The sequence below is a fragment of the Bos taurus genome, chromosome 16 (assembly GCF_002263795.3).
Source record: "Bos taurus isolate L1 Dominette 01449 registration number 42190680 breed Hereford chromosome 16, ARS-UCD2.0, whole genome shotgun sequence".
NCBI classification, from domain to species: Eukaryota; Metazoa; Chordata; class Mammalia; order Artiodactyla; family Bovidae; genus Bos; species Bos taurus.
The window spans coordinates 33,949,902-33,974,457 of record NC_037343.1 but is presented as its reverse complement, the minus strand read 5'-3'; the positions used below and the strand labels follow the sequence as shown (position 1 = coordinate 33,974,457).

General features: G+C 36.8%; 1 protein-coding gene across 17 annotated transcripts in view; it reads right to left on the bottom strand.

Moving 5' to 3' along the window:
• CEP170 (centrosomal protein 170) overlaps positions 1-24,556 on the bottom strand; it is a 130,781-nt gene that overhangs the window by 41,403 nt on the left and 64,822 nt on the right. For 11 of the 17 annotated variants that reach the window (XM_024976270.2, XM_024976274.2, XM_024976278.2 and 8 more), the window contains 3 exons: positions 23,080-23,214; positions 13,524-14,000; positions 8,455-9,098 (listed from right to left, as the gene is read on the bottom strand). In XM_024976270.2, coding sequence (XP_024832038.1) covers positions 8,455-9,098; positions 13,524-14,000; positions 23,080-23,214 — 1,256 coding nt within the window. 17 annotated transcript variants of the gene reach the window in all.

Genomic DNA, 24,556 nt, shown 5'->3' with positions numbered 1-24,556 from the left:
CGACCCCTTGGACTGTAGCCCACCAGGTTCCTCTTCCATGGGATTAACCTGGAAAGAATATTGGACTGGGTTGTCACCTCCTACTCATGGAGGTGATGGAATTCCAGTTGAGCTATTTCAAATCCTGAAAGATGATGCTGTGAAAGTGCTGCACTCAATATGCCAGCAAATTTGGAAAACTCAGCAGTGGCCACAGGACTGGAAAAGGTCAGTTTTCATTCCAATCCCAAAGAAAGGCAATGCCAAAGAATGCTCAAACTACCGCACAATTGCACTCATCTCACACGCTAGTAAAGTAATGCTCAAAATTCTCCAAGCCAGGCTTCAGCAATATGTGAACCGTGAACTTCCAGATGTTCAAGCTGGTTTTAGAAAAGGCAGAGGAACCAGAGATCAAATTGCCAACATCCGCTGGATCATGGCAAAAGCAAGAGAGTTCCAGAAAAACATTTGTTTATTGACTATGCCAAAGCCTTTGACTGTGTGGATCACAATAAACTGTGGAAAATTCTGAAAGAAATGGGAATACCAAACCACCTGACCTGCCTCTTGAGAAACCTATATGCAGGTCAAGAAACAACAGTTAGAACTGGACATGGAACAGACTGGTTCCAAATAGGAAAAGGAGTACGTCAAAGCTGTATATTGTCATCCTGCTTATTTAACTTATATGCAGAGTACATCATGAGAAACGCTGGACTGGAAGAAACACAAGCTGGAATCAAGATTGCCGGGAGAAATATCAATAACCTCAGATATGCAGATGACACCACCTTTAGGGCAGAAAGTGAAGAGGAACTTAAAAGCCTCTTGATGAAAGTGAAAGAGGAGAGTGAAAAGGTTGGCTTAAAGCTCAACATTCAGAAAACGAAGATCATGGCATCTGGTCCCATCACTTCATGGGAAATAGATGGGGAAACAGTGTCAGACTTTATTTTTTGGGGCTCCAAAATCACTGCAGATGGTGACTGCAGCCATGAAATTAAAAGACGCTTACTCCTTGGAAGAAAAGTTATGACCAACCTAGACAGCATATTGAAAAGCAGAGACACTACTTGCCAGCAAAGGTCCGTCTAGTCAAGGCTATGGTTTTTCCCGTGGTCATGTATGGATGTGAGAGTTGGACTGTGAAACAGTGGCTTACTTTATTTTTCTGGGCTCCTAAATCACTGCAGATGGTGATTGCAGCCATGAAATTAAAAGACGCTTACTCCTTGGAAGGAAAGTTATGACCAACCTAGACAGCATATTAAAAAGCACAGACATTACTTTGTCAACAAAGGTCCGTCTAGTCAAGGCTATGGTTTTTCCAGTGGTCATGTATGGATGTGAGAGTTGGGACTATAAAGAAAGCCGAGCACTGAAGAATTGATGCTTTTGAACTGTGGTGTTGGAGAAGACTCTTGAGAGTCCCTTGGACTGCAAGGAGATCTAACCAGTCCATCCTAAAGGAGATCAGTCCTGGGTGTTCATTGGAAGGACTGATGTTGAAGCTGAAACTCCAATACTTTGGCCACCTGATGCAAAGAACTGACTCCTTTGAAAGGACCCTGATGCTGGGAAAGATTGAGGGCAGGAGGAGAAGAGGACGACAGAGGATGAGATGGTTGGATGGCATCACTGACTCAATGGACATGGGTTTGGGTGGACTCTGGCAGTTGGTGATGGACAGGGAAGCCTGGCATGCTGTGGTTCATGGAGTCGCAAAGAGTCAAACACGACTGAGTGACTGAACTGAACTCAAAGGCACAATCTGACCTTACAACTTCTTCCTTTTCATCTGTCTGGGTAAATCTCTGTCCTTTCCCAGAACCTATCCTACATCCTTGATTCTTCCTATTCTTTTGGACTCTTACAGCCACCTTCTTTTCCTTTTTCATCACTGTTTAGCATTCTCTATTAGTTCCTCCTTTTGTATACTGAAATCACACTCAGTTCTTATCTAATGCTTCTACAGTTAAAATGTCAGTTTCTCTCCTTTTTATGGCTTAATTTATTGTCCTGCATTCTTTTCTTTCATGCCTAAATCTTGCTGCTCATCAATTACCATCTTATGCTTTCTTTGCCAAACAGATTTTTAAGCATTAAGTGCTTAAGTGGGTATTAATAGAAACTGAAAAGTATTTCTAGATTTCTATTAATCAAAGCAATCCCCCTGAAACTTACACATTTCTTCTGATGCAACCAAGTCTTTTGCAGCTTTCATATTTCTTATTACAAAGAAAAACTTACAAAACACAGGTTTTAAATTACACATTTTAACAAGTTATTTTGGAATCAAGATATAAACAAATTTCAGTACATAAAGTATAGGAAAATCTGTTTGTAGAGACCTCATTGCATTTAATCAATCTATAAATTCACTGAAATAAATTAGCTAATACATAGCTAACCACATATAAATAGATAAACATAAAAATCAAGTCAATATTTTTTCTTTCTCATTTATCCATTCAAAAGATAATTACTGAGTGTCTACTACATACCAGGAACTGTTCTAGGCACAAGAAATACAAACGTGATGAATACAAATGAGATCATTCTAGAAAGGATAGAGAGAATAAACTAGCTAGAGGTAAGTTCTATAAAGAAATCACAGTAGTATTATAAGAGGGTAATGCTGGGGCTATTTTATAGATAGAGTGGTTAAAGAAAGCCTCTGAAAGTAAATTATAAGGAGGTAGGCATGCAAAACTAAACCAAAAAACCACACAGGGAAGAGCTTATTAGACTAGGGCACAGTAAGTGAAAAGCCCCTAAAAACCAGGAAAATAAGTAAGATCTCTTACAATAGTAGAAAAAGGAAAATCGGGGCAAACCTAATAAATTTTAAGCTTTTAACTGAAAAAAATGTGAGGGTTTCCTTATGAAGCTTTGGGGATTAATACAGCAGTAAAGAGTTTCCTGTACCTAAGAAGGACATGGAGTGTTAAAAAGGGGAGAGGAGCATCAACAGAGTGACCAAAACTGAATTCTCCTGATACAAAATTTTTTTTTAAATTGTTCAGTGAAGAGACAGCAGGAAAGAAGATTAACATAAAAGAAAAAAAATCAAGCTGTCAGAATTTACCTGTTAAGAACCACTTAACCACTTTGCTTCAGCCCTTATATTAACTCAGATTATTTCTGGATTGATAGGAATTAGAAAAAAAAATATTAAGTCAAATTCCAAATGCAGCCTCTATTATCAAGGTCCTCTTCTACTACTCAAGGCTCTTATCTGATCTCTTTTCCTTTAGTTCCCAGATACCTGACTGGGTATATGAGTGGACTCTGCACATACCTCCCTCCTCTGTGTTTTAACAGGCTCTCTTTACCTAGATTTTGACTCTGCTTTATCAAGTTCCCTGACTCTGACTCGAACCTAGTCTAGAATCCTGCTGTGAATGTCAGAGAGTTTGGAATATCTTCATTCCAAATTGCTTATACCTGGATCCAAGTTCTCAGCACTGACTTCCTCTGGGATGTCTCACTGCTGTCGATGTTCCTCATTTTGTGTTTCCAGTCCTGTATAGTTCTCCTGGTTCTGGATTCTTCCCTACCACTTGTTGCCTACAGAATAAGCACTGATAGATACGAGACCCCAGGAAGGGAGAGAATATGCTAATAAGAGGCACTGGGGGAATCAAAACTCAGGAAAGAAGTATCTGGTAGAACTGGTCTATGGTATGAAATTTGTGGAGAAGAAAAATACTTTTTTCAAAAGAATCTCAAGACCTCTACAAAGACCAGTATTTTTTTTTCATTTAATATTTGGCTTTCTGTTTTCACTACGTCTTTCTCATTTAGCTTAAAGTCTATGAAGTAGCCCTGACAGTATCCTTCTCTTCCCTTAGCAGTGTTTTGGACGAAGGAGTGGGGAAAAGAAACTGGTACTATGATGGGTTCTCTAGGTTATTATAGGGAAGTCAAAGGAGGGAGATCTAGGGGAGGCTATCATTGCAGCGGAAGATAATTACCTTTAATCCAGGCAGTTAACAGCACTTTCTTATTATAGCACATCTCCATGTAAGCTTAGATGTAAAACTTAAGAGTTCTTTATGAATAACAGACATGCATTAATATTATAAAAAGTAAATTTGGGGACAGAGCATACAATAAGTTTTATGTACTGACAAACACACAACACAGAAGTATAAACCAAAATGCTGTAATCCCGTAACTTGGAGGTTGGGGCCGAGATATCTCAGTGCCCTTGAATTACATAACAGTACAATGACACAGAAAAAGATAATGGCATAATAGCTTGATCATCTCTTTAAAGAGATCCTACTTTAACAGTATGCAACTTCTCCTGAGTTGCAAGGCAAGTATATGTTCTGCTTATCGTCTCTAGACGCAGAAATACAATGTACTTTGGGGAAAAACTGAAAAGGCATTCTAGTGCTTAGCATATTTAATGTCAGTGTATCATGTGCAACTGCTGCTTACTCACTTTTATTATTCTGTCTTTGATTCCAAGGTGCTACTGTTCTTTTTATTTTCTCTTAGTCCTATGTTTGATCCTCCTTTATTCACTCTTATTCCTTTGTCCACCTATACTGGTGTTGCTAAGAATTTCATACTTTGCCTCTTTTCACTTTTATACACTCTTTCCAGGTGATCTCATCTTTATTTTGCATTCACAGCTACCCTCTTGTAATTCCAGAAATGTTATTTTAGCCCAGATCTCTTACCTAAGATCCAGACATTTATATTTAACTGACTACTGGACATGTCAGTAGCTTTTTAATCACCTTCTCTGCTTCCAGCCTTTCCAAGTTTCAATCCATTCTTTACGCTTATGACAATGATTTGCATGTCATTGCCAGATTTAAAAGTGTTCAATGATTCACAACTACATTCAGCATTAAAACAAAAACAAAAACATTAAAGTCCTTAATACAATATGGAGAGGCCATCAATGTCTAGTCCAATCTCATCTCTCTGAAAGTAACTGCGGTCCTCTGAACAAGGCCTCTACCCTCCTGGGCTTTTGAAAAGATTGCTCCATATTTTTGAAAAACTCTCCTTGACCATGCCTGCTGCTAGGTTGTGTCCGACTCTGTGCAACCCCATAGATGGTAGCCCACCAGGCTCCCCCGTCCCTGGGATTCTCCAGGCAAGAACACTGGAGTGGGTTGCCATTTCCTTCTCCAATGCGTGAAAGTGAAAAGTGAAAGTGAAGTCGCTCAGTTGTGTCCGACTCTTAGAAACCCCATGGACTGCAGCCTACCAGGCTCCTCCGTCCATGGGATTTTCCAGGCAAGAGTACTGGAGTGGGTTGCCATTTCCTTCTCCAATGCATGAAAGTGAAAAGTGAAAGTGAAGTCGCTCAGTCGTGTTCGACTCTTAGCGACCCCATGCCTATTATGGGATTAATCCTGTACGTTTCAAAACGAGCTTGGTTGGCAATTAAATTCGGTATTTACTGAGGACATTTTATATGCCAGGCACTAGGTTCCTATAGTCATGGGGTTTATATTCTTGCACATGTGTGTGTTTGTGTGTGTATTATAGGGGAGCAGAGAGGCAAATAAATAAACAGGAAACTATCAAATGCTGATAGAGCTTATGATTAAAACAAAACAAGCTGATTTGATAGTACAGGGGAGGAGAGGGGTGTTTCCTTAGATTGGACAGTTAAAGACTTCTCTGAGGAAAAGATATTTAACCTGAGATCTCCTCATGGAAGCTATTGGTACCCTTACTTGAACAGTTTGCTCATCAAAGCATCCACCATACTATTTTTAATGCATATGTTTTCACTTGTATATTTCCATGCCTCCATATAACTTAGTTCTTGAGGGGAAGAACTCTGTCTTTTCCATTTCAATCTCTCTCTCTCCTAACACAAAGCTGGGCACATGGCAGATGCTGAATAAAGGTTGAGAAAAAAATTAATGAAAGAAACCAGCTCTCAAATGAGGGAGTAAAAAAGGAAAGAAACCACACTGAAGTTTTCAGGCCCAAATAACAATTAAATTCCGAGGGACAACAGCTGATAGTCCCCACTTCCATCCCACACACCCCAACTTTAAAAGGGAGAAAACGGATGACAAAGCTTTCCCGAGCAACTTGATATGATGTCTGAATCTCCTCCCATCCTCCCAAAGTCCTTCTTACGCCCTGATTCTGACTATTTTGGGTCTTTGTTTTCTTCATGCTCACAGGTTACTTCATTTTCTTCAGACATTTGTTTCCCCAGAGCCTGACTTTAGTTAGCCTGAATCTGACCTCTAGCTTTAACCACAGCCAGTAGAATCTCAGCACTTTTTCTTTGGCATTCACAACATAATGTAGTGACTCCTGTTTTCCCCTACAATTATGGCCTTAGCTTTGTTTTCTGGTTTATACAAACTAAGAATGACTGAATTATCTACTCAGTCACATTCTGACATTATTCCCTTAAATGAATCCTGCTTTAGATTCTTGGCTTTCTTTATCCATAGTGTAACCATATACTTTGTCACTGAAATTGGGACTCTTTTTGAAAATGAAAAAAAGGATGCTTATTATGGACAGCAGGTATACACCAGGTTTTGTGGTCCTCTTCATCCAGCAGTTTACTTTTCAAGAGTCTCAACTGCCAACAGGGACTTCCTTCTTGACTTTCTGTTGTTGTGGCCAGGCTATTTCCTTGCACTTTAACTTCCATTTGAGTTTCAGATTTGACCTTTTCAATGCTGAGGAACTTTTCAGGATTTATCAAAACCTAGTGTAGAGATTCATACATGGAAACTCCTCATAGACCTTTTATCATAAGATAGCATTATAATAATAAGCCTCATATATTTTATTGAATTCTTTCTGCAATCTAGTGTTCACTCAGTGTACTTATATCTGGTACAGCTAGTATAGATCTGTCTGCCTACAAGTGTTCATGTTTTTAAACTACTACAATATAATCTCTCACTGAAAGATCTTTTAATAGAGAAACATCAATAAACTATAAGTGAAATATACATAAATCAAACAAAACTATACTAGAATAAAATTAATCTGAATTTTAAAACTTATTAGCTTTTTTTCAAAACCTATCCTTTTATTTTCTACTTGACAGTATCTTAAATAGAAATATACTAACTTTAATCTGAAAGTAATGTCATTATTGATTCCCAGTGATGAAAATAATTAGAAATGACTGAGTCATTTTCTATTGCTACAACTGTGTTCTTAGCTTTCCTTTACTATTATTAGAAATATTACTTTATGTTTGTTAATTTTTTAAAACTTTATTTCTCTTTTTTTAAAAATTTATTTCTCTTATTAACAACAATCATAATATCTATTTCCTAAACTAATGGGTTTCCAGAAGTCTGGAGTTCTATACCCCAACACTGAACAATTCTGAGCATTTGCCCCTCAGTAAATGGATGTTAGAAATTACATATATATATATATATATATATATATATATACACATACCAATGTAGTAATAGACTGTATACACCATAGAACACACTCTTAAACAGAAATAAAAACTATGAAATTAAAAGTAAATATAAGTCCCAATAATTTCCTGCTTCCCAAAGGGTTACCTTGTCTATTCTCTAAAAGACCACTGTTTAAGCTCATCATCTGAACTAGTGTATCTCAAATGTTAATCTGCATATGAGCCCTACTTTTAAAGCAGATTCCTTTTCACTATGTTTAAGATGGGCTGGAGATTTTGTATTTCTAACAGGCTCTCTAGTGATGCTAATGCTGCTCACATGCTAAGTAACAAGAACTGAAACAAGAGATTAATGCTTAGCCAAATTTATGTTTCTGTCTTCCAGGGGATCAAATATACAGCAGATTCTAAAGTCAATCTTTCATTACTGGGGGCAAAACTACTTTTTAAACCATACAACAATCATTATACACCTTAATCAAATACATCAAAAATAAAATCTGTAATGTAAATTATTATCATAACTAGGTATACCCTTGGTTAAACTCAGAGTATCATAAACATGCTGATTTTGTTTTTATACATTTCTTTTCTATCACCACAGACAGCAGTGAATAGAAATTAAGAGGAGAAACTAAGGAGAAAGAATAAAATGGATTAAACATGTATTTTCATCTGCTTCCAAAATAAAATTAGTAGGCAGGAAAACTTTAACTATTTTCAATTGAAGCTCATGTTTATATTAATGGAGTCAACAGTAATCTGGTTTTCTTTGATTTTTAGTTTTTAAATGCAAAGTGAGCATGGTCAAGATGTAGCATTTAAAAAGTCAATCTTAAATTATTAAAACTTTAACAGGTCCAAACAGCTTATATGTACAGAACTTTACATATGAAACTCAAGCAAATTCAGAATACAGCAGAACAAAACCAGAAAGTATTTTGGTCTTATTGTTAGGTTTTCAGTTCCCTAATAAAATCCTAAAGTTTTAATATACTAACTACATGAAAACATTTTATATCCTCTAATAATTTCCAACAGTTAAATATAGCACGAGAAAACTAATACCAATTATTTACCTTGTCAATCATTTTTCTTGCTTCCACTTCCTCACTGTTGGGATTCTCTAACTCAATGGTGTAAGTACCCTTGTCACTTTGGTCATCATCATTATCCTTTTCAGAAGCAGCGGAAGTAGCTTGATTTTTTAACATTTTATCCATCTCCTGGCTTGGTCTGTGCCCAAGACTCCCTGAACTTCTTAATAATGCAGTTTGTAGGAAGGGAATTGACACCGATGGCTCCTCTGATTTCTGTTTTAACAATTTCCCATGTGGAACACCATGCCCCCCTCTGTGGTGCGCAGAGCTAGTCTGTAAAGACAAAGAAACCACTTTGGCATCTGCTGCTGGAGATTTTGTTTTTTCAAGTTTTGTATGTGGTGCTGAATGAGTAGTTTCCTGACACAAGATTCCCGTACTCTGAGAGAAAGAATATGACCTTCTTTTTCTGGGATTGTCTTCATCAAAGAATGCAATCATAAAAGCAGTTTGACTTACAACAGCTTGGTCTTGATGCTTTTCAGTAGCCTGGGCCTTCTGTAGTTTTTTCTGTTCTGAATGGTGGCGCCTTAAGTGTTCCTCAAGAGTTGCACGCTTGCTACAGCGCCTGTGAGCCCCAGCATTTTCTGAGTCGCTTTGTGTACCATCATCATGTTTGTTTCCTGGACACAGAAAAGAAACCGCATAATAGAGAAGGGAAAAAATCCTATGTAGAAAATCAAAGCATATACAAAAGTGCTGCTTGTTCTGCCCCTCCCCCCTTTCAATCCAAAGTCATATGTTCTTTTCAGTAACAGGCTCTGCAAACTTCCCTCAATTGCAATGCTTACATTCAAATTTCATCAACCAACAATGAGTCCTTTATAAACACTTGAATAGGATTACTTTTCTTTCTCCAAATTTTAACTTTATAATGGTTCATCAATGCCTTAAAAGATAAGCAGTGCTACAACATCTGTGATAGTCTATATTTGTAACATTAAATATTAATCCTGCCTTTAAATCTTATACCTTATTTAAACAATCAAAAATTTATCTTTAGCATTAGAAAGGAAAAGACAGAAAAAAGTGTGATCCCACCGAAATGCTTATCGTTACACCAGGAAAAGAGAATGCAAATGCAATAAAAAAGTGTGATGAATCGTTAATTTCAGTGATGTTCAAAACTTTCAAAAGTACAGCATTCCTTTCCTTTTTTAATATTTAAAAATGCAAATTTGCAGTTTCCACCAATTACTGTACAATTCTTTACAAACATCTTTCTAGCTATGGTAATTTTTGCGATTTTGTATGTGTGCTCATTTCAACTCTGGTGGCTTCAACGAGTTAAATAAAGCATGCTAAAAGGTCTAGCATGGAAAAAGCATAGACTATGAAATCCTATATAAACCTACCAGACAAATGGCATGTTGCTAAATATAACGAGACAAAAATATGTTTTCTCCATTAAGCATATAGAGTCAAGATAGAGTAATGCAGTTGAATTTTGAAAATATCAGCTTCCTAACAGAGGCTTTTTGTTACTCTTCATAGCTCTGTTAAGGATTAAGTGTGAAACTTTATGAAAACTACTTGATTTTTCACTGATTTAGAATTCTTATCATGTAAACAATAAGCACACTAGAGGAAATAATCAAATGACAATTATTATATTCTTATAGCATGAATTTAACGGAAAGTTGAGTTAATCTATGGGTGTTTTAGACTGAGTCACAAATGAGGGCTTAAAAGATAGTTCTTTAGAAGAAAGCTTAAATGAATCTAGTCAACCAGGTGTATTTCAATACTTCCAGAACTAAATCTGAAAATCTTCCTTCAAATTAGCAACTAGTGAAAATGCAATACGAAAAGAAAAAAAACAAAAATTAGTGTTTAGTTTAATTAATGGAATTCCTGCCTTGATAATTAATCTAGGGATAAAGGATAGGCAGATGGAATGCAGAAGCAAACAAACCACTAGTTCAAATACAAAACTCAGGAAAATTGCACATTGTACAACCTATTTCATATTGCACTGGATATACTGAAAAGGAATCCAGTTTGTAAGAGCTGTAAATAACTAAACTCCCATATTTCATGTGTAATGGGACCAGATAACCCATATTACACACATACACAATATGAAAACACCATCTTTACAGACTTTAGTTCTTATTCAGTTCAGTCGCTCAGTCGTGCCTGACTCTGTGTGACCCCATGGATGGCAACATGCCAGGCTTCCCTGTCCATCACCAACTCCTGGAACTTACTCAAACTCATGTCCATAGAGTCCATGTTAGTTATGTATTATTTCTTGTAACAAGTTATATGTTATAACATAATTATATATGTTATAACACATATATAACATACAGTCATATGTTATGACATACTTATATGATAATTCTTGTAACAACATATAAAAATTTGGTGCTTATCTGGTGTCAGGTCTTTTCAGTATCTTTTAAGTTACAGGTTAAAAGGTTACAGATTAGCCATTTTCTTTGTAGAAAATTATTCTTTTTCATTTCCCAGTGTTATACAAGATAACACATCTGATCAGATGAAAAAACTGCAATTTTTGTTTTTATTTAACAGAAACATCATTAGGAACTGTTCAGATTTTTTCTGTTCTATCATTAATCATGCATTAATATGTTGAAGTTCTTCTAGTATTTTTTAGGATAGATTGACTGTAACTAATCAGTAGCTGTGGCCAAAAGAAGCTTCAACTCTCCTAATGGGTAAAAGTGTATGGACTTTGTGTACATTATTGTCTTCACTGTCCCAAAGCACGTGCATTTCACTCTTGCAGGAGCAAAGTTGTTTTGTTTTGCCTACTTTCAAGTTTTTGACTGATCTAAGCAGTTGCTGAATATCTAATTATTGTAAAATAGTTTCTATTTGCTATACTTATATTTATCTAGAGACTAGGTATATACTTTTGATCTCTTAAATTGTGGAAAATCTTTATCTGATGATGGCAGCTCTAACTTTGGGGGAAAGTAAAATGTCATTTGTAAATACATCTGAAAAAATAAAATGGATAAATCTTGGATCAAAAATGAGGCATATTCACAAAGACATTTTCTTAGATGGTTTGTAAAATGTCCTGAAGGCAAATTTAAAAGCAGGGTTCTATGCAATGACAACATACTAGAATGTATATCTACCTATAAATCAACTCTGAGGGATAATAATAATTTGTATAATTTCTGGTAAGGATTTTAAAAATCTAACATAATATATGAATACAGTCTGAATGTGAATATCAATGCCTCTAACAGGAATCAAAATAACAGCTAAAACAGAAAATAGTCATTATAAGTAAAATTACAGTTACAATAATAGGGTGTAATAAAGGTTTTTTTTTTTTGGCCATACCACATGGCATGGAGGATCTTAGTTCTCTAACTAGGGGTGAAACCTGTGCCTCCTGCAGTGGAAGCAGAGTCTTAACCACTGGAATGTCAGGAAAGTTCCATAAAGGTATTTTTTAGTGGTGGTTTATCTCTTAGCTCATTTGTGTACATTTATTAAGGATGGTCTAAAGAACATGTTATTTCTAAATTTTCAAAGTTTATACTACTTTTTACATTATACTAGGATATCAGTCTTATTTTATCCAATCCATAAAAAATGATCAATTTACAAATGGGTAGCTTTTATATGTAAGCTTTAACCTATATACATATCAATACACATATAGGTCTCAATTATGTATGTTATTATCTAGTAGGAGTAAAGACAACAATTACATGTCAAAAGTTTGTATGCCAGGTTAACTGCTTATGATTATAATTAAATATGGTAATAGGCCCTGACAAAGAATTAGGTAATCACACCATCTCACAATCTTGAAATGGCTTAGAAGCAAATAGGAAATAGGTATTTCTTCCATTAGGTGAAGAGAGTCCCAAACCATAAAGTACAGGTTAAACCAGGGTCAGTTTTGTCAATGATAATGAAGTCATTCATTGATTATTCAAATTACTGAGTAACTATCACATACTCAAATCCCAGGAAAGGGCTAGAGATATAAGGTAAGTAATATACAATCTCAGCTCAACAAGTATTCTTTTAAAGCTCTTTTACTTTTTGTATGGTAACAGAATGATCAGATTAACATGTAATCATTTCCCTTATAGTAAGCTTGTTAAATAAAATCAAGATATAGTAACATAAATCTGTATTTAGCAAATTCTAAATTAAAATTTAACTAGCAAAACTAATGGGGGAAAAATGATTAGTTGATACTCTGATGTATTTTAATAAAATATTTTTTGTCAAGTATTTTTAATAAAACATTTAATAATTATTTCAAAAATAAACCTTTAACTGCAATTTTCACTAGTGAATTCTTAATTCAATTAAGTCCTAGTATATCTATTTGTTTCATGATTAGAGTATCTTGAGAACAGTCTGAAACACTCCACCAACAATGTGACTATATTGCCAGAGTAGAACTCTAAGCCCATAATTCAGTAACTTAAAACGTTTAAAATCTACATGTTGACATTTTACAGGAAGCACACAGTAGAGAATAGAATTAAACATATATTTTCCTTAAATCAGGAAAATTATGAGAACTGTCTTCTAAGGAATTCCACTGGTGAAATGAATGAATACTTCCACAGGAAAAGGATATTTAATGGCATATATTTTCCAGGCAAGAGTACTGGAGTGGGTTGTCATTTCCTTCTCCAGGGGTTCTTCCTGACCCAGGGATCGAACCTGGCTCTCCTGCATTATAGGCAGACGCTTTACCGTCTGAGCCACGAGGGAAGTCTCTATGGCATACATATAAATTTACAAAACCAATTTGGTTTTGGCAAGAAAATGAAGGCAGACTGCTTTGAATGAGTAAGTTGGATATGGGCAGAATGGCTGGCTTTTGAACTTTAAGATCAAATATAAACCTTCAAAAAAGCAGAAGCAGGAGCTTTATATCTGCTTCTTATATGCTTATATGATATGCTTCTTATATGCTTCTTATCTGCTTACATGATATAAAAATAATTATATATCATATAATTATTTTTCTAATCATAGTTTGGTAACTGTGAAGACTGAAGTTAACCATAAGAAAGGAAGTTCTGAAAAGTTACCTTTCAACCTTTTCAAGTAAACTGGAACATCACTTTTAATACTTTTGGAATCCTCTTCTGTTCTTTCCCATACCATCTGAGGAGGGTTGTTCTGTGCTAGCCAGTCAGCTACTTTGTTTTCGGGTGCCATCATTCCAGTTTGAATCCCCGGCAGGTCTTGAGTTCCAGGAGAAGACTTCTTTGACTTGTGGCGCTGATCAGAAGTAAATTTTGTCACATGATCTCTAATAGTTACTTTCCCTGGGGTACTGTCATCAAATTCAATGGTAAATGAAGCATGCCCTGCACCTGTTGTATGAGAACTTGGTGTGTCTTTTGTTGGGATTTCATGAATAGTGCTCTCTGTTATTTGTGATGGTTGCTGAAATTCTTTTGTAGGGATTTCAAAATAACTTGGTTCCCTACAGAAAGGAAAAAGTACTTCTTCACTTGCAGCTGCAGATTGTTCTTCAACTTGCTTGGCATCTATGCTGCACCCTAATAAGAAAAATAAGAGAAAATTCAAAATATTTGGGAGCTTCTAGAACTTGAAGGAGTATAGTAATGGCCACTTCCATTACTCCATGGGAATCAGAAGGCAGATCGCTGCTTAGATGAAAAAGAATGACAAAAGTCATAAGAGAGAAATAATTTTTATTATAAACATGGCATTCCTGTTACCAATAGGAGATGCAAGATAAGCAGCAGTGCAAAGGATAGCAAAGCAGTTAAGAGATGGGATTTTGCATGGCTAGGTCTATATTGTTTCCAATGTGGATCCAGAAATCATCAAAAGTACAAAAGAAATGAAATCAAATGGAGATGGAGATGCATGTTCAATGTACATATCTAGAGAGAGAAAAAAATATGAGTTTCCTTATCAAGTAAGGAGGATGAAATATTGCAAAAACAAGTAAATTTCTAAAGGAGAACGAGTGTTCAAATGAAGAAGGAGACATGAGGTTAATACATAAGCAACATTCTGGACAGGATGATTTTACTTACCATTCTTCACCATCACAATTCAGAGATATTACTTTCAGAATCACAAAAATAATATTATAATGTGTGATCCTTACAAGAAGACAGATAACATTTTATAAAGAAAAGAATGAGTAAAGACATGTGGTTTGCTTGTAAAATGCAATCCAAGCAGCATTGTGAAACAAGAAAGTTAAAAATAGAAAATTCAGTTGCCAGCCAACTAATTCCAAAAGAAAATTCATGTACATTTCTATACAGCAGAATGTGCTCAACTGTCAAAAATCCTTAGAGGAAAGCTGAATTATAAATCTCAGATCACCAACCAGAGTTGGCATAAGCAAGTAATTCTGGAACACTATTCTTCTGTTGCCTCAGAGACAAATAAGAAGGTATGAAAATAAATGCATCTCTATATAAAATATGTGAAGGCATAAAAATGAAAATGATAACCGAAATGTCTTAAATCTGTTATCAGATATTATAAATGCAAAAAAAATTAAGATTAAACTGCTTTGATTTTCAGGAAGCAAAAGAACTATTATAAAGATGGTAAAGAGTGAATTCAAATAAAAACTTTCCCTAAAGCTCAAAAGAGCATTCCTTTTAAAAACACATTGATAGAAAAATCATTTACAGATAATTTATTAGGAAAGAATATATGAGGGACAAGGTTGTTTATAATACTTTTCTAATTAAGTGAAGTATTTGGTCTCTTGAAACATTTTTCCAAGTATTAAATACCGATGGAATTCTTCAGGTGCTATAATCAGTTTCTTAGCAACACTCTGAATATGAAAGTCATAAAACTGTTTGCTTTTAGGTTACACAAGAATGGGACAGCAACATCTCTACAGTCCAGTGTGCGGCACAAGGTACTGCGCGTGTGCCAAGTCGCTTCAGTCATGTCCGACTTTTTGCGATCCAAGAACTGCAGCCCACCAGGCTCCTCCCCACGGGACTCTCCAGGCAAGAATACTGGAGAGGGTTGCCATTCCCTTCTCTAGGGGATCTTCCCGACACAGGAATCACTCACGTCTCTTATGTCTCCTGCATTGGCAGGCGGGTTCTTTACCACGAGCACCACCTGGGAAGTTCCAAATTAAGAATTATCTCCAGTGTAAAATACAACCAACGAGGACGGCAAAGAATTCGCCTGCATTGCAGGCGAACCTGGTTTGATTCCTGGGTCGGGAAGATCCCCTGGAGAAGGGATAGGCTACCCACTCCAGTATTTGGGGCTTTCCTGGTGGCTCAGATGGTAAAGAGTCCACCTGCAATGTGGGAGACCTGGGTTCGATCCCTGGGTTGTGAAGATCCCCTGGAGGAGGGCACAGATCATTAAAGACTTCAAGTTCCACTTTCGAAAAAAAAAAAAAAAGAGAAGAGAAAAATATTACACAGACAGTAAACAGAATATATAACAAAACAATTTTTAACAGAAAAATTATCCTTGTCAAATCTACTTAGTGTTTCCTCACCACTGAAAATAAAAAAGTGTATCAGAAAAACTCTATACTATCAAAGCAGTAATTCTACACACTACTTAGAAGAAAAGGATATACAAGATTCTTAATAACCTAAGTAATGTTCCAAAAACGTCTTTATTAAAGAGCTCATTTATTTTTTCCTTAATATTAAAATGTCCCCTTGAATGTTTACGTTGGAGGCCTTAAAATTACCATGAGAGTAAAATGCATTGACTGCTCTCTATATATTGATAAAATCACTGATGTTTTTATTTTTTCATACACTGGTTTATTTACTAATTTAATAATGTACTGTTCCTGACCAATTTCATGTAGAACTATCCTTCCTATCTACCTGACCGCATTCGCTCATTTTGTTTTCCGCATCCTTACAGGAACAGAGTAACACTGAGGACAGAATGCAGCAGTCTCCTGCCCCCACTACCTGAATGCTCAAATAAACGATGTGACTAAACTATAAAGCAGTGACTGCAACAAGCTGGCCCAGGGGGATAGCATTTACCATCTACTTGTCACTAATGATTCAAATGAGTATGTTCTCAATTTTCCTCCCTTGAGAAGAAAAACTCCACAGTTATTTCTGACATACTTTTAACATGCTTTCACTTTGTAACACATTAAAAAGCAGAGGTCACCAACTGCATGTAACTATTTTTAAGGTTATTATTTTCTAAGTTATTCCTACTTCAAAACTGACTTTCCTCTAAAGGTTAGAATCTGAGACCTCTATAGGCTAACACCCAATTTATCCAGTAATCAGTTATCTAACAATGTCAACAGCACAACAGAGTAGAAAGACAGCATTTATGATCTGATGATTATAGTCAAACAGCCTGGTTTAGCAGAAAGCAGGAAGAAGATTTGAAATCAGGTAAGTCCCACCTCTATCAGTTCTTAATTCTCATTTTTCTCATTGTAAAATGAGAAAATAATACCCACCCATAAGATTGTTGTGACGAGTCAGTGAGGTATGTATTAACTGAGATAGCATAAGTCACCCAGAAAAAGTCTGGCACAAAGTAGGCACACAAATAAATGTTTCTCTCACTTGTTCTCCCCCAACTCTCCAACACAGCTAACTAGGGAAACAAGAAACTAAAACCAAACATCTAACTAAAAACCCAAGACAGATACGGCAATACCCATGTCCTCATCCCTCACTGAGAACCTTTTTTTTTTGACTATTTACTCAGCTTACATGTGACAAATCTGGAGGGTATGTAAAAGCAAGGATTAAGGTCAGATATACTGCACTAAGAAAACGAGATAAGTCAAAAAACAATAAAGAGCAGACATGTGGCTCAAAAACACAGCAGTTCAGAACCATTCAGTATATGGGCAAACAATCTTACATCAAGTCTCCCAAGGACATTACTGTAACATATAGTTCAATTATTGATATTCATAATGAGGCTTCTGAGTCATAAAGTAAACATTTTAATAATATTTAGCCTTCTTTGCTTAAGGAAATGACATGGCTAAATAGAAATTAAGGGAACGGTTAAACTTAAAAAACAAAATTGCAGTTGTAAAAGTGAAGTTTGGTCATTTGGAAAACTCATTAGTAGAGGAAATCATTTTGCTAAAGATGATAAAACCAGATTAAGTGTTGGCCTACTATACTTGGGATTGTAGGACCACTAGAGAAATTATTAAGGGTCTTCTAAATTAATATAGAAAAATAAAAGAGCTTTCCTTTCTTAGTACTGGTAAAAATCATTCTGAAATTTACGAATTTAACATGAATTTCTCTTCAAAAACTGTTTTATTTATACTAAAGTAAACTCAGTCATGTGCGACTCTTTGTGACCCCCAAGGACTGTAGCCCTCCAGGCTCCTCTGACCATGGAATTCTCCAGACAAGAAGTGTCTGGAGTGGGTAGCCATTCCCTTCTCCAAGGGACCCTCCCGACCCAGGGATTGAACCTGGGGCTCCTGCATTGCTGGCAGGTTCTTTACCATTTTAGCTACAAGTTCAGTTCAGTCGCTCAGTCGTGTCCAACTCTTTGTGACCCCATGAATCGCAGCACGCCAGGCCTCCCTGTCCAGGGAAGCCCTCAATACTCTTAATGAGATTAATAATAAAACATTGGTATGAATAAAATATTATTAGAATAATTTTCATTCATACTAATACTTAATTATTAATCTCAACCAAGAGTATTTAATAAATCATCATGCTAGAATCAATTATGGTTATCTAAACCAGAAGAGCAATATCCTTAAGTTCTTAAGGCATTTTATGATTGTGTCACTTTCCAGGGAATCTCATGATATACATAATCTAGAAAAAAATGTTCCCTTCCTTCTTCTGTACTGCTGCTAAGCTGCTAAGTCACTTCAGTCGTGTCCAACTCTGTGCGACCCCATGATGGAAGACCATCAGGCTCCGCAGTCCCTGGGGTTCTCCAGGCAAGAACACTGGAGTGGCTTGCCATTTCCTTTTCCAATGCATGAAAGTGAAAAGTGAAAGTGAAGTCGCTCAGTCGTGTCCGACTCTTAGCGACCCATGGACTGGAGCCCACCAGGCTCCTCCGTCCATGGGATTTTCCAGGCAAGAGCACTGGAGTGGGGTGCCATTGCCTTCTAAATTACATGAAATATTAAGCTATTTCAAGATGCTTACAAAGACTGTAATTATGAAGGCAAATTCTACTTAAGATATCCATCCAACCTAGTACGTTCAAGTACTTCAAATTACAAAGATTGGGAAACTCCTTTTATCAAAAAGGAATTACAACTCAAAAGTCTTAAAATTTAGTTCAATTAGATTAAAAAATCAGTGTAAAAGAGCCAAAAATCTACTCTTCACAGTTATATGCAACCTTTTCAAAATGCAACACTTTAAGGCCATTAATTATAACTTAAAAAATGTTTAAACCATGTTAGCAGGTCAGAGAACACATCTGAACTAAATTGAGGACAAGTTCTCCTTTAATAGGACTCAAAATATTCACACTACTTCAGGAGAACTTGACTGCTCTAATATTTGCTTCCAGGATTTTGGGGAATTTAAGGTAAATAGGTAGGAGATTCTGGATACACATGGACCCACAGAAAGGGACATAAGTTACTAGGGAGTAATTACTCTAGTATCCTTTCTGGAATGCTCACCTTTTAAAATAAGTACTAAGATTTTTGGGTGCTAGAGAAGACTCTTGAGAGTCCCCTGGACAGTAAGGAGATCAAACCATGCAATTTTAAAGAAAATCAACCTTGATATTCAATGGAAGGACTGATGTTGAAGCTGAAACTCCAATACTTTGGCCACCTGATGCAAAGAGTGAACTCACTGGAAAAGAAAGACCCTAATGCTGGGAAAGATTGAGGGCAGGAGGAGAAGGGGGTGACAGAGGATGAGATGGTTGGATGGCATCATTGACTCAGTGGACATGAGTTTGAGCAAACTCTGGGAGACAATGAAGGACAGGGGAGTCTGCAGTCCATGGGGTCACAAAGAGTTGGAAGCGACTTAGCAACTAAAGGACAACTAAGATTCTACATTCTAAAAACTGGTAATGAAGAAGCAAATCACTTTCTGTTTTTACCAGAAAAGCATGCTTAGAGCACAAATAAACTAATCATTTATATTTCACAATTTTAAACACTAAAAAAAAAAAATTTTAATTTCACAATGACCGAATAAAATAGCATTTAATTTTCAAACTTTACAACACGTGCTGGCATCATAAATTTTATCAGACTTGTAAACTGTTTCCCTCCTCCTATAGTAGTGAAAGCGAAGTCTCTCAGTCGTGTCTGACTCTTTGCGACCCCATGGGCTGTAGCCTACCAGGCTCCTCTGTCCATGGGATTTTCCAGGCAATAGTCGGAGAAGGTGATGGCACCCCACTCCAGTGCTCTTGCCTGGAAAATCCCATGGGCGGAGGAGCCTGGTAGGCTGCAGTCCATGGGGTCGCGAAGAATTGGACATGACTGAGGGACTTCACTTTCACTTTTCACTTTCATGCATTGGAGAAGGAAATGGCAACCCACTCCAGTATTCTTGCCTGGAGAATCCCAGGGATGGGGGAGCCGAGTGGGCTGCCGTCTATGGGGTCGCACAGAGTTGGACACGACTGACGTGACTTAGCAGCAGCAATCCTGGAGTGGATTGCCATTTCCTTCTCCAGGGGATCTTCCCAACCCAGGGATCGAACCTGGGTCTCCCGCATTGTAGACAGACGCTTTACCATAACAATCACATCCTGATGCTAATATATGAAAGTAAATGAGACTCTCATTAAAGCTTTTAATCAGCTGAATCTGACAGAGTGCTTTAAGCTTCTTAACAAAAGATGTAAATCACTAAATTCCTTCTAACTCAAAAAATAATCCCATGATTATGAAGCAGCTTTTGTCATCTGGCAGAAAAGATCCTCAATGAGATAGGCCACACAAGCTGATAATCATTTAAGAATTTAGTTTCATTCACATAGATGAAATTACTACTGGACACTTCACAGCTTGAAATTCATTTTATTATGCTGAGGCATGAGGGATTGATTTTTATGTCAGTTTGTTTTTGGGGTGTTTGTTTTAGTCTTTATACTCTACAAAGTATATTCTTTTGGAATGATTTTGAATGTGTGTGGGTGGGTGTGTAATGACTGCTGAAAAGTTAACTGTTGGTAATAGCATGGACTCTATAAGTCAGGTCACCTGGCTTAGAATCCCAGCTACACTTTTTGCTAGCTGAGTGACCTTGTGAATAAACTCACATCACTGTGCTGCCACTTACTTATCTATAAAATGGGCATGATAATAGTAACTACTTTCAGGTACAGCTATGAGGATTAAATGATTAAATATACACAGGGCACTCAGAGTGTCTGGATAAAGTAAGCACCACTGAAGTATTATCTATTGTTAATAAATCATAGTTCTGTCTCCAGTACAAAAATTACAATTATACTTCACTGTGTTCCACAAGATATTTATTTCAGATTTCAGAAGTTGTTTTGGGTAGAAGGATCTTTAACGGCTAGATAAACTCACTATCACAATTATTTTCAGAATCTGGGAACATTAAATTATGCTGTGTTTCATTTAACTCCCTAATAATTAGTACATTCTTTTCCCTCACTCTTCTCTCTCTCCCTTCCTCCTTTTCTCCCTCCCTCTCTCTCTCCTAGGTTGCTCTAGTACACATGATAATATAACATGTGATCCCTGGAGTAAGAAATGTGCAGTTAAGATAAGGAATACACACAAAATACTAAATAAAAGTGTTACGAAACACATACACAGACATATCCTTTAGAATTTTATACTACTGGATTTATGTGTATATACTCCTGTGGGAGAAGAGAAGGCAGAAATTAGTCTAATTTTGTGGGAATGCACTGGGAGAGCACTAAATAACTGTAGTGGGATACAAGGCTAAGGAAAGTGGGATACAGTTGGAAATTTTGACATAAAATCTATGTGAAAATATAAAATCTTCACATAAAGTCTTTGTTAAGCCAAGAAAATAAAGGACAGCTTAGATTTACTGCACAAACTGAACTGCAGAAAGGTTGAAACTGGAAATAGTTCAGTTATGATTCAAAGGGGAAAAAAGCACAAGAGAAGTAGGCAATATAACAGATGAAGTGAAAGGAAGGGAAGACACAAAAATTTCAAATAAAGTAGACATTCTTGACTGTCTTCCAAAATCCGTTTCCTATTTCTTCCTCCAAAAAGAACTCCAACATTCCCAGGTATCTGCTCGTCCCTGATACAACACATGTGCCTTGAGGGAAAATTAACCCCACATTCAGCTTCAAGATGGGTAAGACTGGCTTAAGGATAATCTCATAACCCTTGCCAGGGATTGGTTCAGAAATAAGCACGTGATCTACTCCTGAACCCATGAAAGATCAATGAAATGACAGATGTGTTAAAAACTTTGGGGAAAGTTCCCAGGGGGTCTTTTAGAAGCAACCTTTGCTATTTTCGACTGGATGTGATCAAAGTAGCATGCACCCCAACTGCTACTGGCAAACAGCCTAAGAGTATTAGGGAAACTTCCTTAGTATGCAGCCACTGAACAGAAGGGCTGAGAGTCCGAGAGAAAACACTAGCAGATGATGCCACTGAGATGCTGCATTAACCAATTCTAAAGAGGTTCATTATTTAAGCCGGTACATTTCCGTCCTGTTTTGTTATCAGGTGGCATTTCTGTCATTTGCATCTGAGGGTATGCTAAATAATATTAAGCTTCTGAGCTTGAACATGAAGAAAGAGTTGTGTAGGCCACAGAAATAAGAAAACTGAGATGGGACTTTATTTGCAAAGTTGACAACTTTAGTTTGGGGCACTTTAAGAGCAAGTTGATAAGGCCAGCTTTCTTAGACCTGTATCCTGGTAAAATTAGAGTATATTTATGAATAAGAACCAGTGTTCTTATTCTCCAGCTAAGAAAAATGTCTTATTTATCTTGTAGAATTATGGTGAAAGGCAGAAAGTTGACAAGAGTGCTGATGAAATCTATCCTTGACTCAGAGTCACAGTTGGCTTTACATACTGCTCCCTGGTGCCTGTATTTAATTCCTCCAGTTCTGATCCTTATCTGCCATTATCAAGGAAACCGGCTGCTCCATCCACCAGTGTTGATGTCCATGCCAAGTCCTTATGTAACAGGCAACTGATACCTCCATTTATTTCCTGGAAATCTTGATTTTCTGGCTTTTGACTTAGTTCATTCCTAAATTTCTCCAGCAACAAAAGAATATGTTCCTTGACTATTAACCTGAGAATGTGATTCAGAATTATTTCTTCATTCTGGCTGCTTAACAGCTAATCTTGTTGCTATCATACCCCTCGAAATCAGGCACACCGAGATTTTAAAGAAGCTTTAACCTCATACATTTTGAACATAATAAAAATTTTTCATTTAAAAATACGATTATATGCTTGTCAATCTAGTGAAAACACACAAAGTTAGTCTGCATTTACTATTTTGGTCTAGTTAGAACATTTTAATAATTATTTCAAAATGCCCAACCATATTATTAAACTATATCATTTAAATAATAGGAGATACACTTTTAAGAATAGATTTTTGCTTTGATAGTAAGTTTGTCCTTAAAACCATTTAATGTCATAGTCTGAGATTTTTTTACCTGATGTTCCAGTTTCGTGATTCTTCTCTTCAGGTTTGCCATTTGACTTGAAAGGTCTTTGTTCATCTGCCTCATCATCCCCCCACCATGAAGGCTGCCCATATAATGGAGTACCACGGGGCATGGCAGAAGTATCTGTAAAGAAGTGGGGGAAAAGCATATGAAAACAGGAAAACAAACAAACAAACATGCTTTTGGAGAATGCTAGAATCGCCCAGTTGATTTAATGAAAAACAAAGTACAGGTGACCCCTGAACAATGCAGAGTTTAGGAGCCTCCACATTCTCCGCAGTTGAAAATTCAAGCATAGTATAACTTATAGTTAGCCTGCTCCCTTGGTGGCTCAAATGGTAGAGAATCTGCCTGCAATGCGGAAGACCTGGGTTCGATCCCCTGGAAAAGGAACTGGCAACCGACTCCAGTATTCCTGCCTGAAGAATCCCATGGACAGAGGAACCTGGTGGGCTAGAGTCCATGGGTTGCAAAGAGCAGAACACTTATTCAACAACTTTCACTTCCAAATCCACAGTTCCTGTGTTAGTCACTCAGTCATGTCCAACTCTTTGTGACTCCATGGACTCTAGCCCACAAAGCTCATCTGTTCATGGGGTTCTTCAGGCAAGAATACTGGAGTGGGTTGCCAGTTCCTTCTCCAAGGGATCTTCCTGACCCAGGGATCAAACCTGGGTCTCCCACATTGCAGGCAGACTCTTTACCATCTGAATCACGAGGGAAGCAGTTCTATATTCATGGATTCAACTAATGTGGACTGTGTAGTATTGTAGTATTAACTATTGAAAAAAATCTGCATTTTTTAAAAAAATAGTGCTGCTCAACACGGAGAAGGCAATGGCAACCCACTCCAGTACTCTTGCCTGGAAAATACCATGGACAGAGGACCCTGGTAGGCTATAGTCCATGGGGTTGCTAAGAGTCAGACACGACTGAGCAACTTCACTTTTACTTGTCACTTTCATGCATGGGAGAAGGAAATGGCAACCCACTCTAGTGTTCTTGCCTGGAGAATCCTGGGGATACGAGAGCCTGGTGGGCTGCCATCTATGGGGTCGCACAGAGTCGAACACGACTGAAGCGACTTAGCAGCAGCTGCTCAACAGTTCAAACCAGTGCTGTTCAAGGGTTAACTGTATAGTCTAGATAGCAGAAAATACTCTAAGTTGAATAGTATTTGTGGATCTCATTCAATATTGAACATGAGAAACAAATTTTGCACTGGCTAATATCTATGTAATATAAACTGCTAGAGTCCAACAGCTTTTAGTCAAAGTGCAACTTGTTTGCTGGCACACAGAAATGGCTCATAAGTCTAAACATAAAAGACAAAACTAAATTTTGGTATAAGTGACTTTTAAAAAAATTTTAAAGCCTAAGGACACTGCACAGTAACTAAATTTAAACCAGTTGTTAACTGGACTAATAAGCTTATATTTGAGCAATTTGATAATTTCTAACAGTT